The following is a 14,099-nucleotide window of genomic DNA, read 5'->3' as shown; positions in this document are numbered from 1 at the left end:
CCAATGCACGTTGCTCAGGTCTGACAGACTGACCCAGTTTGAAGATCTCTCCATAGGAATTAGGCTACCTTCCTCTAGCCAACAAGCAAGGTATGCTGGGAGCAGGAGGCTTATGCCACACTGTAAACAGAGGGATATAAAATCTGGCTCAGTGCACGTTTGGCCATCAGGAGTTAGAGCCTGCAGAGGGATAGTACAGCGTCTCCTCTAGCAAACACATACATACCTTCACCAGCCCACTACAATACGAGCAAGCATGGTTCTGGAGGACTCTGAGTATGACTCTGTCTTTGAGGGTGAAGTCACTGTGAGTGCTGACTGTTCTTTACTTATCACTGTTTATTTGATAGTATTTGGTTGGTGAAGTGGTTTCAGTGAGGGCTGGTTTGAGAAGAACTAGTTGAGACTTCTTATTCAGTTTTGATTGATTTCTCATTGAATTTATAGCAATGATTTAGCTTTGTAATTGGTTGTTGGTTAAGGCTGGATTGGGTTACTTTGTTATTTTGTTCTGGTTTTAAAAGGATTAGGTTGGATTGAATTACTTTGTCATATTAATGCTTCATCGAGTTTATAGCAATGTTCTGGTTTTGTAAAAGGTTGTTAGTTATTGTTAAATTGGGTTACTGTGGTTGTAGATCGTATCAGTATGTAACAGAGCAGTTCAGGATTGTGCCACTCTGGTGAGAGACATGTGAGATCTTTCAGGAAATGTGTTTGAATGAAAGAGGGAGGAACTTTCTCATTGTGATACTGCATTCAGTTAGTGGAGCGAGAGCAAACAGTTCCAGATGCACTTTTTGCGGCACTGTATTAACCACAGTGACACATTTACCTGACCGCTATGACATATGTAATGTGATTATATGTAATTTTCGTTATTGTATAAAAGCTTCCTCAACTTGATATCCATACTGTTAGAAGAAAGGAGATCTCAGTTTCTGTGCCCAACTTCTTGACTTCTAGAAGGACGGATGATTTTACCTGGTTGTAATGGCTCCTGTCGCTTGTCTATTAGCAGAATTTCCTGCTTATACCTTTGCAGCTGCCTAGCCAGAGGCTACAACCGGCAATTAAAAATAGCAGGCATCCCTGAGTAAAGCGGACTGATTCAGTTGGTGCTGTACCTGCCGTAGAAGGACCACTTTTAATTCACTAAAGAATCTTTCAGTGAACAGTTCTTTAAAAAACACTTTTTTAAATGAGAATCATGAGTGTAAAGAACTTCTACATACTATAAAGGCTTTGATACCAATTAAAGGTTTTTCCTAGAACTGCACATCCAAGAACCATTTAGGAAGCTTTATTTTTAAGAGCCTACCACCTGGATACGTGGAACCACTGCTGTATAATCAGCCTTCCTTGTTGAGAGAATTTAAAGCTAGCCTCAGCACAGCTGTATATTTTTATGCGGCCTAAAAGCCAAAAAACGACCTAGACCTCTAACCTCAGCTTTGCTCTTCATAGGACGACAATGTGGAGACCCCCTTTGGCACAGTACACTGCAGCATGTCAGGCATCCCCAAGGAGAATCGACCTGTCATCCTTACTTTCCATGATATCGGACTGAACCGTAAGAATCTGTTCCCTCTTATTCTTTCATGTGTTACTCATTGAGTTTTCGTGCCAAGGGTATCTGAGGTTTACTGCTTTTAGCTAGCTGCTCACAGTGTGACAGCACAGCCTAATCATTTCTGTGTGTGGAAATTCTGTGTCTGTTTAAATTCTAAAACTAAGTATAAGCTTTATGTGTTGCTTTGTAATGACTGTGTATGGGTGTCTGCAGATAAGACCTGCTTTGACAGCTTCTTCAGCCATGAGGACATGCAGGAAATCACGCGACACTTTGTTGTGTGCCACGTCAATGCGCCTGGGCAACAAGAAGGTGCCAGCACCCTCCCCACTGGGTAAGTGTAAGGCAGGAAGGCACTTTAGGGAATGGAAGATATTCTAAGATTATACCTAATCTAAAACCAGACCTAATATCTCTTACCCTTTCCACAAACTTGTTCACCAGAAGTCACTCTGTAGACATCTTCGTGCCCTCAAACCACAACATATCTCTCTAATCTCTATGACTCCCTGGATGGCAGATAGAATGTAGGTCATGGTGTCAGTGCCAGGGTCTGAGTGAGGCAGAGCACAGCAAGGCACCAGTGTCTGATCTGCCATCTGTTCTAGGACAGATGCAGCATCTGCTACACTAATGCAGCCAGTCTGAGGAATATAGGGGCAGACTATAGGTTTTCAGAGCTAAAACAACATCTGGAGGCCTAGACTGTCAATGTGTATAGTGAACTATAGCTTGACTTTCAACAGCTTTGCCATCCCTGGTTTTCACATGGTACATTTCTAGCTGTAGCTCAGAGTTGGCTTTTGCCAGATCTATAAGATCTATAACCTAGTTGTCATGGTGTTCCACTCTCAGGATTATAAATTAACTACTGCAATTCTCCTTTTGTAGATACACTTACCCCTCAATGGACCAGCTCTCAGAGACCCTCCCTATTGTGCTCAAGCATTTTAAGTAAGTGACCCAATTGAACTCTGAGACTGAATGTCAGAAATGCGAAAGTTGTTTTTTTTTCTTAAAAAAGTATCTTTTCTCTCTGCAAGTATTACGAGTGTTATTGGATTGGCCATCGGGGCTGGAGCCTACATCCTTGCACGCTTTGCTGTGAGTTGGAACTCTGTCTGTCTTCTTTGTGATGCATTTTGACGCACCGCTGTGATTAAACTAGGATTATGGCTCAGATAAATTCTTGTTGCAGAATGTAGCAGTATGTTGATACTTGATACTGGCAGCGTAATCCTACTCATTATAATTGGCAAGCTGGCCATTAATCCACTGGAATGTTCTCCTAAGCACAAGCAGCCACTCTCCAAAATGCTGATACTTTAGAATCACTTTTTCCTTGAATGTAGGCTATATATATATATATATATATATATACATATACACACACACACACACATATCTATATATATATATATTGATTGATCGATTGTCTCCTGGGGGTTCACTCTTGTATATATTTCTTGCAGTTGAACCACCCTGATCTAGTTGAAGGTCTCGTTCTGATCAACGTCAATGCTCAGGCAGAGGGCTGGATGGACTGGGCAGCACACAAGGTGCCACACCTTATGCACTCTATAACCAGCAGCTAAAACTAGTACCTTTAAATTAAGACCTAAATATGCATGTTGTAAATTACAAGAAGAAGAAGACTATAATTTATTTTCTTGATCCAAAGACAAGTTCTGAGGAACTGTAATTAAATTAGAATCAGATGTTGTTGGAACAGTTTTCAGACTGTTACTCTGCTTATCCACTGTACGCAGGTAGTTGCAGGCTTGTGGTGACACATTGATTTAATCCTAGATTTTCATTCTTAGGGGATTAGAAAAGGAGTGTGGCTTAAACCTCTTTTAATAAACTCATGTATTTGAAAAATTACTTTACTCACTAAAGACTAACTGACTCTTTCCACAGCTCTCTGGCTGGGCACATGCTGTCCCTGATATGGTCATCTCCCACCTGTTTGGAAAAGTAAGAAATAACTTACAAAAACAAACATATAAGTGTTCATTAGTCCTTGAAGATGTAGAAGTTAGACACCTTTTCATTAACTGTTAGTTACTATCTGACTATGTAGTTTATATAGATTGTACTTTAATTTTAACTGAGGAATCTAAAATATGTATAACTGTGCATTAAAACGTTAGCAGTTTCTTTTTTGGAATAATTTCTGTGGACATGCATGCTGTGTATATAGAGACCCAAACTGTTTTAAATATATTCACTTAATGATTGATTGGTTGATTATTTTTTGACCGACCGCATTCTGGTCTTATTCCAGGAGGAGATTCACAACAACCATGACCTCATTGCAACCTTCCGTCATCACATCACAACCAGCATTAACCAGACCAACCTTCAGCAGTTTGTCAAGTCCTATAACAGGTATCTCTGAAGTCTGGTTCATTTATTGGCTTTCATTAGCATATTCTCAAGAGTTCTCCACTCCTGGATCTGTTAAATATAAGAGTCTATTTTTCAGCCGAAGGCATCTGGACATTGAAAGACCCTCTCCAAGCGGAACTGTTAATGTAAAGACCCTGAAGTAAGTTACGAATGAGGCACTAATGCCAGTGTTTCTGTTTCATCTTCAATCCATGTCATTTTTACACTCCTTTTATTTACTGAAAGATTGTATTTTGCTCTAGGTGTCCGGCTCTTCTGGTGGTGGGAGATAACTCTCCAGCGGTTGATGCTGTGGTATGTCCTGGGTTTTTATAATCATCATCAAACATCATTCACATCATACACAAACTTCCACATGTGCATGTGAGTGTTTGTGTGAATGCTGCTGACTTTTCTCTCAGGTTGACTGCAACTCAAAAATGAATCCAACGAAGACCACCTTTCTCAAGGTTCGTGGCCGTCAAATCCCAAACTCATTTTATTCCTTTTCTTTTTTTATTTATAAATGTGAAAGAGAACATGAACCGTTGTGTGCCATTGGGCGACTTGAACCCATTAGCACATGTTGATGAACCTGTTATGTGTAACATTTTATGTATGTGTTCCTCATGTAGATGGCTGACTGTGGAGGCCTTCCCCAAGTTGACCAGGTGTGTATTTACCCACTAAAAGAATACTTTCTCATTTTAACTGACCTTTAAACTGAGCCTGTGTGTATTTACTTCACTTACTGTTACTTTTTATTATGTTATAGCCGGCCAAGCTGGCCGAGGCCTTCAAATACTTCATCCAGGGACTTGGCTACAGTAAGTAAACACCATAAACACAAATAAACTAATGAAATTACAAAATCAGCCTCTATAAAATGTGAACCACATTTGAGAGAAGACATAGACATCATTGTGTTTTAATCTCACCAGTGTGTTGAGAAAACTTGGTCTATATTTCCCCACTTATTCAACAGCACTGTGAATTTACATCACATACATAGCTTGAGAGACCTCATGTCTTAAAACTCTTCAGTTCCTCACTGTTGTAACTACATACCTTATAAATTACTTTCATAGTTCATAGTTAAGGGTGTAAAAATTTCAATACAGTATAGAAAAACTGTTTTTCATGGAAACCACAATCAGTGATGAAAACTGGGCATCTGAGTGCTTCCTATCATAGCTGAAGCGGGGTAGTACTTATGCTATGCATGCACACTAAAATGACTGGGCTTTTTTCTGACACTGCTTATAAATTCGAGGGGTTGTGATATTTGAGACTTATTTTGTTAGAGGGCTGCTGCCAGGCACTGAGATAGACCTCAGAATTGGAAATTGTATTGAATATGAAAATATGTGTATTGTTACACCCATAATTTTAGTCACTGGTTAATAAGCCTTAACCACTAAAACCCTAAGCAACTATATGTGGGCCACACCTTCCTCACTCTTATAACTACGTAAGATCTTAATAGTAGAAACCAAATAATTATAAAATAATAAGTCCTAAGATTAATAACTGAATAATAAGCCCACCGTTTAAGAGGTAAGACGAAAGTATTACCTCACCTTGTCTCTCTGCTTTCCTCTTTGTCTCAGTGTCTTCTGCAGGCATGACTCGTCTGTCTCGCTCTCGCACTGCCTCTGGCAACAGCGTTTCATCTCTGGACGCCAGCCGGAACCGCATGCGCAACCGCACACACACCGGCGAGGAGCAGCGTGGACGCTCTCATACTGACGTCTCCATGGAGAGTGCCTCCAACAGCACTGTTGAGCCAGCCCTGCCAGCAACCAACCATTCCACTGAGGTGTCCTGTTAAAAGCCTGACAACCCTCACACTCAATTCCACTCTAAATCAAATATATAATGCCTCAAATTAAGTGATAATTGCAGTTGGAGAGGTAGAGAGATTGTGTATCTTCATCAGGGAGCGTTTCGATGAGCTGGTGTTGATGTGCATGAAAAAGCCCACTGAAATAACATAGCTAGTTTAAAATGTCAGTCTCAGTATTATAAGCTTTCCTTTTATATTATTAGGGTATTATACTTTTTATGAATGATCACATATATTATGAAAATACTCATGTACTATCATATGTATAATCTGCTCCTGAAAACTGAAAGCACTTTGATGTATTGGTTGTATAAATGTGTGTTGATATGTATCTGAAGAGGTGCATTGGGGGTTACTTGTAATGGCTGGTGTGAAGCTATGGGGGGATTTTTCTATGTCACAGCAGTGAAGAATGAAATGTTAGATTTAGTCTTTATGCTACCATTGACTTTCTAATGTATACTGCAGACCTCCAGCATGGACATCAAACAAATTTACAAATGCTGCCCATAAATAGATGCATCCAGAACTTTTCCCAATTGAGAAATTAAAGCTCTGAATAGCATCACAACTACACTAGTCTGTGTGTGTAAGTGCACTTCTGTCATGCTATGTAAAATATATATAAAAAACTAAACAAAAAGAACAAGGTTTTCCTTAAATTGCATGATGATGTATATCCCTTTATAATGAAATTTCAAAACATGCTCAGAATGTGCATTGCTAGGCTGCTTCTTTAATCAGCAGAGATACTAAAACACACTTGTCTCACAAGCCTCCTTATTTCTGAATGCAGTAAATAAGTTACGAGATCCACTGCATATTTATCACAGTGATATACACGGGCAAACATATATAACTGTATAAAAATATATCAAAAGCTTTTTTTTGTCTGAGTTAAATTTTAGCATATGATTTTTTCCCATGCATCATTAAGAATGCCCTATTTGTACTTTCTTCTTTTCAACAAGCTGTAACATGAACACAGTATTTGTACACAGGCTAATTATTACAGGTTTCAGAAAGTGCTCTTATCTCCCATTATAATAGTAAAGCATTGTACAAAAATTACATATGAATTTAGCAACAAACATGACATATATCTATGGATTAACTATATTCACCTATTGCTGAAACAATGTTTGCACTGGATTTCCTAAAACACTATATTCTCATGTCATTAATAGAAAAATAGCACATACATTTGTCAAACAGTATTTCCATATTCTAACAGTTTTAACATTTTATTCTACAATGAAATCAACATTTCAATATCTCTTGATCAAGCAAATATTACATAAGCTGTTCGTCCACTCATTGCACTCAGGAACTCAATATGAAATTTGGACAGACAAAAGATGATGTCCAAGGCAAACTCTCCTCAGCAAATATATTCCAAACGACTGACCACCATAAATTCCTTCCAAGTTGTTCCAAATTCAATCCAAAATCTAATACCACACAGGGATCTACTCCAGCATTCCGAATCCAAAAGTGGAAATTGGGGTCCACATTAACTGTGCAAATATATTATCTGAGGCACAAAAGTGAAAACATGAACATTGGACATGATGAATCCACTTATGACCATCAATCATGCTGGGACTGATGCGAGTGAAGCACACCATACTGTAAGTGAATCTGTGGTAGTGTCATCAATGGTCTTCTCAATTCATGATCTCACCATGCTCATAGAAGGGCTGTAGCTCAGAAAATATATCATTGGGGTTCCTGCAGGAGAGGTTGCAGAAGCAGGCATTGATCCACATGTACTTCCACGTAAAGACGGATCCATTGGGGCACTCAAACTCCACTTCGATGGTCTTAGACTTGTAGGGGATGCAGCAGCGCTCATCAGAACACACTCCGCAGTATTTGGGCCAGTAAGGCTTCTTGCTGATGCAGCCAGAGATGGTGAAGTTCTGAAACTCTCGCTCACGGTAGATGTTTAGGCACTTCTTTCCTGGCTGGGTAACAGATATTATGACAGAGAGAAAGTTTTGTTTATGAGGACAAAAGTCCTTGATTATATTATGTTTGATAAGGAACAAAAAGTGTGAACAAATCAATATGCTGTCACTGTAAGATACACAATTCTGAGATACAGATAAACAAATAAGTTTGATGTAATTTGCATATTGCTGTCTTTGTACTGTGTCTATGTTTAAATATATGTAGTATGTGTAATTTTTTTATGTGTATATAACCTCCTGTGTTTTTCTGCTACAGTAACACCGTAATTTCCCACTGGGGATCGATCAGGTACATCTATCTATCTACCCATACAAGGTTTTAACACAGCAATGAAATAAATAAATGAATTGCATCATTACCCGAAAATGTTTGGTAATGTCCACCTCGCAGGGTCGGAGGTTGCATAGTCGGGTTTCTTTCTCCATCTCACACTGTGCGTTGTCATTGGAAATTCGCAAGGATACGCCCCGTCCACAGGTCTTTGAGCAGGGGCTCCAGGGGGTGGTCTGGGTAATGCAGTTTTTGTGCCAGATGTCGTTGGTGCTTAGGGACACTGAGTAAGACATAAAACACTCTAGTTGCATTATCTGTCTATAAACCAGCCACATAAAATACCATATTGTGAACACAGTGCCTTATATTGTGACAGTGACAGTCCTTAGGATATATTAAAAATTCAGCAGTGAGCTCTCGAGGTGGCAGAATTAAAGCCTGCATTGTTTTGACGAATTGACATTTGTTGACCTTGATTCATCAAAACAACCTAAGAACGCTCATCTGTAATATCTTCAGGATGATCACAGCACAATAAAAATGTCTTTCTGCATTTGTTGGCAGATTACATTTCATAACCCTCTGTTATATCTGTATTGCAAAGGTTGGTAATACTTCACTGCTTGAACCCTTCAACATAATACGGACATAACCGTCATAACCTGCTACATAACATATCATGGCAGATGTAATTTGCTGTCATGAGTTGTCGCAACAGATTCTGTTCAGTAATATAACAGTAACCGTCATGACATGCCATAATGTTTGATGTCTTGACAACTTACACTATGTGGCCAAAAGTATGTGGACACCCTCCTAATTACTGAGTTCAAGTTTCAGCCACATTCATTGCTAATTGGTGTATAAAATCAAGCACATAGCCTTGGAATTGCCATGGACAAACACTGGCAGTAGAATGGGTTGTACTGAAGAGCTTGGTGACTTTAAAAGTGGCACTGTCATAGAATGCCACCCCTGCCTCAAGCCCATTTGTGAAATGTCTGCCCTGCGAGATCTGGCCCTGTCAACTGTAAGTGCTATTATTGTAAAATGGAAGCATCTAGGCGTAACAACAACTTGTGCTGAAGCATGTAGCGCCTATCCTCTGTTGCATCACTCACTACAGAGCTTCAAACTGCTTCTGGAAACATCAGCCCAATAACTGAGCTGGGAGCTCCATGAAATGGGATTTCATGGCTGAGCAGCTGCACACAAGCCTAAGATCACTATTTGCAATGACAAGCGTTGGCTGCAGTAGCATAAAGCACACTGCCATTGGACGCTGGAGTAGTGAAAACGTGTTCTGTAGAGTGATGAATCATGCTTCACTATCTGGAAGTCTGATGGACACATCACAGTGCCAACAGTAAAGTTCAGTGGAGGAGGCATAATGGTCTGGGGCTGTTCAGGGTTTGGGCTGGGCCCCTTAGCTCCAGTGATGAGTATTGTTAATGCTACAGCATACAAAACATTTTAGACAGTTATATGCTTCCACCTTTATGACAACAGTTTGGCATGACTGTGTCCCTGTGCAAAAAGTTCATAAAGACATGGCTTGACAAGCTTGGTGTGGAGGAACTCCAGTGACCTGCATAGAGCCCTGACCTCAAGCCCACTGAAAACCTTTGTGATTAACTGGAACATTGATTGCGAGTCAGGCCTTCTCGTCCAACATCACCTCACAAATTCCAACAGACACACGCCAAAATCTTGCGGAAAGCTTGAAGAGTGTTGGCCGTTATAGCCACAAACGAGCTGCCAACTCCATATTAATGGAATGAAAAAGCTCCTATAGTAGTGATGATCAAGTGTCCATACAGTGTGTGTTAAATGCTATTTTTTGATGTGTACTTTAGTTAGCCGTCACGACATCAAACTTTTTGACATCTGTCATGACTATTAACAGTAATGTTCCACTGCTATATAATTGGACATAATCTGACAATTCATGACAGCATATGACATCTGCCATAACATGTTCATGGTATGGTTATGTCAATGTTATGTAGCAGGGTTCAATTAAAGTGTTACCAGAAGATCAATATTGTGATAATGATTAACAAACGATATGTTAAGCAGCTACACAACACCAAAGGAGAACTTTCCCACAGTCAACAGAAACTTAATAAATACAGAGCCGATAGTTTACTGCCTAAGTGGGAAATTTAACTCAATTTCCCACTGCAGGTCACTTAAGTGGTCCTTACTCTCCACAACGTGTCTGGGGCTGGTCTTGCGTGGTTTTCGAGGCTCGTCACAGATCCACTGCTCACAGCACCGGCCTGGAATCTTCACCAGCTTGGGTGACTGGCACCACACCCGGGGCGGCAGAGAGTCAGTGCACAGCGGAACACACCCGATCGCTCCATCCACACACACGCAGCGGTACTTACAGCTGGGCTGGAAACTCTGCCCGTTACGATAGATTACACCATCATATTCACATCCCGACCCCATCATATCTGAAACACATACACAGCAACACTGATGACGTCACCAGCATGAAGATTTTCTGACTGCCACAAGCACAAGTAAAGGTAAATCTAAAGTGCATTATAAGTAGGGTTGGTACAATAAGCAATTTAGAAATATCTAAAAATGGGGACAAAATTATTGATTAACTATGTTTTCACCTTTAAAATCAAGCTGGTATTACAGGTATATATTGAGCATGTCCAGGACAGTTTCCTTTTGTGCCACAGGGGGCGACAAAAGCCTTTTCACATTACATTAAGATTTGAAAACATACACATTAACACATGATATCTTTCATGACACAGTTCATGCTTTGTTTGTTTATTCCTTTGAATGTATGAATCTGTGAGCACAAGCAGCGCCTCAAACTCTACCACACACTCAAATACAGCACGGCTGTAGAATTTAAACTCCTGTGTAAGTCAGTGGAACACCCTATGCTACTAAATTTCTGTCAGCAAAACAGGCTGTTACCCAGTGTCTGTGTTTTTATGTCACATTGACTTAAAGAAAAATGATTGCTTTGTTGCTGTTACTACTCGATGGATCCATTTCTCCCGTGTGCAGTATTTGTTTAATAATGAAAGTGCATCAGTCTTGACGAAATGCCCGCAGTGTATTAAAAATCAGATTTGCTTTTTTCATCCATAAAAACTGACTCGGTATGAAAAGACTAAACAATGAACTATAATTATATTAAACAACAAAAGCTATGCAAGCCAGTGACATAGAGTCATGATATAGCTCACAAGGGAACTCACTGCCGCATGTGTAAATGTAAAATCAGCACTGCAGGATAACAGAAAAAATTATCAAATTTATCAATTTCATGGTCATTATAGGCAATTATCGATAAACTGATAAGTGGTCCCAGACCTTATTACAATAACTAGATTCTTAGATTTTAGTTTTATTATTATTAGCAATGCCCTGTGATGGACTGGCAACCTATCCAGGGTGTTTCCTGCATTCTGCCCATGACTGCTGACCAGCTCAGAAGGATAAGCGGCTTAGAAAATGTGTGTGCGTGTGTATTATTCGCAACTCTAAACTTTTAAATGTTTTTCACACTGTGAAGCAGCTATATTATTAACCTGTCTACAAATGAGGCCTATCAACTTGATGCTTGTGTAAAATGTGTTAATATGAGACATATGTGGAAGTCATTATAAACTTTACAAGAACAATGGAAAAGGCTGAGCGTGCAGGCTAATGAGAGGTGTGGGGTGTTAGGGTATGTGTATACATATATATATATATATATATATATATACATATCATCTTTCATCTTTTAAGATGGTACCTTTATATTTTAGTAACAAAATAACCAAATATAGTGTAATTGTATAAAATACTCTTTTAATAACTTCTTTATTTATATCTTGTTTTGTCTTTTTGGCCACCCAAGGCAAAGTTTGGCGATCTTTGTGTTCTACCTTGTGGAGCATATATTTGTTGTATCAGGTGTTGTGTTGAGGTATGATTAGCTGGTAGATAAACAGAGTATGAAGTAAGAACAGTTGATTAGTATGAGTCACTTACATGCACATACTCCTTTTTCGTACCTAGGCTTGTCAGCGCTGTAGTCACAGTACAGTCCCTTATGGTAGTCACAGGTGTCTTTCTCATTGCAGGTTTCGCCCACCTGCTTGGCGCAGGCCTTACAGCAGTCACAGCCGTCCGTCAGCAGGCTGACCCCAGGCGGGCACACAGGGGGGCTCTTGGGGCACTTGCAGGGCCATTTACAGTACTGCGTCCTGTTGTAGGGGTCCAATTCTGTGGTCACAAGAGGAGTGGCAGTGGAATTTTGGGAGAGGGCCTTTATGATAAGAACAAAGAAAGAGAGAAAGGTGAAAAACACTGTTCTGTAATACCATGCTGCAACACCAGTGATCCACAGGAGGGCAGCATTGAGTTAGTTTTCGCAGTGCAGAAGTACAGTTAGTGAACACGACATAACTCAAGTGAAGATGTAACTGATCCCAAGTCAGATCATCATGATGATGGCTATCGATTAAATATGATGGTAAGACACATGCCAATGACGACACTAACCTTAGCCAATGCACTCCATCTAAAGTAAGCGTTTTTGTAAGCAGCTGTTCATCCTTTACCCGGTATATACTGTAACATTTAACACGTCAATCCCGAATCACAGTTAACGCTAAATACTGTATAACGTGTTGCTGTGGCTCATGGACCACCTCAGACAGCACAAGTACATTCAACCAACTACTCTGTGTGCTAATGACCAACTTCAGCATCGCCCACCTCTCTGCCCACCTCAATCCTCCTTGAACTTACAAACTCAGCTGTGCCTCTGTAAAATCTCAACATGCAGTTAAGCTACACACAACCAGTGATAAGATCACTCACCTGATGGAGGCCACTGGCTACCAAAAGAATCCACGACAGGAGCCACCTCATCACTAAAATCCTCAGGGAGACACATTGAGACAGAACTTATTCTCCTCTAGAATGGAAATCCATCGCCCTCCAAGCTGCTCCCGAGTCTTGTGTGAGACATCAGTGAGTGAGTGTCTCACTGCCACATTTACAGCAGCAGCTCTGCTCTGCCTGACTGCGTGCTGACGTCAGCGAGGAGATCATTCCCCTGAGGGGAGAGAGAGAGAGAGAGAGAGAGAGAGAGAGAGAGAGAGAGAGACGGACCATCTGACCTTTTGGCTTTTGTTTTCCAGCTATGCGGCTATTCCTGAGCGCTGAATGTGTCTTTACAGGTTATGGGTTTTATTTCTGCGGTGTATAGTTGCTCCCACTGCCAGCTTCACTGAACCTTGTTTCTGTGCATACTTTATTAGCCCTTTTACCCCGTTCTTCAGTGGTCAGGACCCCCTCAGGACCCCCCCCGCAGGTGTTATTTGAATACAGGGTTGGGTAAAATACTTTGAAAAAGGTAGTGAGGGCTGATTACTGAATACACTGTCCTAAATGTGTTCAGTAACGTATTCCATTACTAGGCATAAAAAGTAACATATTAAGGATAAATTTAGAAAACATATACATTATTCATACAAAATGATTACAAAATTCTCAACATTTACCCTCTTATGACCTGCTTCAGTCTGCTGCTCCCATAGGCCCACTGCCCTTTCATGACCTAAGCTAACAGTTTGTCATATCCCGATAAGATTTTTTAATCTGACTACCCTGCTAGAAAAAAACAACATAGACCAGCATGGCTGATCATCAGCAAAACCAGCATGTGTTGTGTTTTGACACTGGTATTCTGGTTAACCAGCATGGCCACGCTGAGGTAACCAGCTAAACCGACACCAGACCAGCATAAACCAGCTTAGTCAAGCATGAAATACATGCTGGTCTGTGCTGGATTTTTCAGCAGGAAATAAAGTAGGTAGCCGTGTGATTTTCAGTTAATATCATGCATGTAACTTGCCACAGATTGTCCAGTACAATACCAAAGCTGAGCTTATCATTCATGATCGTGGCCAAACTGAAGAGAGTTCAGTTCAGTCATCATCAAAGTGTTTACTATCACTCAGATTAATAACTGATCATCACAGTGATTTATCAGTCTACTTTAGCAGG

The 14,099-nt window shown here is 40.3% G+C and overlaps 2 protein-coding genes across 2 annotated transcripts; one reads left to right on the top strand and one right to left on the bottom strand.

Moving 5' to 3' along the window:
- Positions 1-177: 177 nt before the first annotated feature.
- Positions 178-6,381, top strand: ndrg1b (N-myc downstream regulated 1b). The gene is made up of 14 exons (XM_036583700.1): positions 178-307; positions 1,468-1,573; positions 1,787-1,907; positions 2,465-2,527; positions 2,617-2,677; positions 3,046-3,132; positions 3,494-3,550; positions 3,861-3,964; positions 4,062-4,124; positions 4,228-4,279; positions 4,387-4,434; positions 4,600-4,635; positions 4,740-4,791; positions 5,575-6,381. The coding sequence occupies exons 1-14, from the start codon at positions 257-259 to the stop codon at positions 5,793-5,795; spliced, it is 1,122 nt and encodes a 373-aa protein (XP_036439593.1). The 5' UTR covers positions 178-256; the 3' UTR covers positions 5,796-6,381.
- Positions 6,382-7,169: 788 nt separating this feature from the next.
- On the bottom strand, positions 7,170-13,097 carry ccn4b (cellular communication network factor 4b). The gene is made up of 5 exons (XM_036583713.1): positions 12,909-13,097; positions 12,075-12,351; positions 10,265-10,519; positions 8,144-8,337; positions 7,170-7,777 (listed from the first exon to the last, which is right to left on the bottom strand). The coding sequence occupies exons 1-5, from the start codon at positions 12,957-12,959 to the stop codon at positions 7,478-7,480; spliced, it is 1,077 nt and encodes a 358-aa protein (XP_036439606.1). The 5' UTR covers positions 12,960-13,097; the 3' UTR covers positions 7,170-7,477.
- Positions 13,098-14,099: the final 1,002 nt, after the last annotated feature.

Source organism: Colossoma macropomum, unplaced genomic scaffold, assembly GCF_904425465.1.
Source record: "Colossoma macropomum unplaced genomic scaffold, Colossoma_macropomum, whole genome shotgun sequence".
Lineage (NCBI taxonomy): Eukaryota > Metazoa > Chordata > Actinopteri > Characiformes > Serrasalmidae > Colossoma > Colossoma macropomum.
This window is presented reverse-complemented; position numbering and strand designations above follow the sequence as displayed.

What these genes read in the sequence shown, in the direction of transcription:
- ndrg1b (XM_036583700.1), top strand. Translation starts at nt 257, where the DNA reads ATGGTTCTGGAGGACTCTGAGTATGACTCTGTCTTTGAGGGTGAAGTC. An exon ending in TCTCCCACCTGTTTGGAAAA is followed by an intron (nt 3,551 to 3,860) that starts GTAAGAAATAAC and finishes GTCTTATTCCAG; the next exon opens with GAGGAGATTCACAACAACCA. An exon ending in GTTAATGTAAAGACCCTGAA is followed by an intron (nt 4,125 to 4,227) that starts GTAAGTTACGAA and finishes ATTTTGCTCTAG; the next exon opens with GTGTCCGGCTCTTCTGGTGG.
- ccn4b (XM_036583713.1), bottom strand. Translation starts at nt 12,959, where the DNA reads ATGAGGTGGCTCCTGTCGTGGATTCTTTTGGTAGCCAGTGGCCTCCAT. An exon ending in TAGCCAGTGGCCTCCATCAG is followed by an intron (nt 12,352 to 12,908) that starts GTGAGTGATCTT and finishes CTTATCATAAAG; the next exon opens with GCCCTCTCCCAAAATTCCAC. An exon ending in CGAAAAAGGAGTATGTGCAT is followed by an intron (nt 10,520 to 12,074) that starts GTAAGTGACTCA and finishes TATGTGTTTCAG; the next exon opens with ATATGATGGGGTCGGGATGT.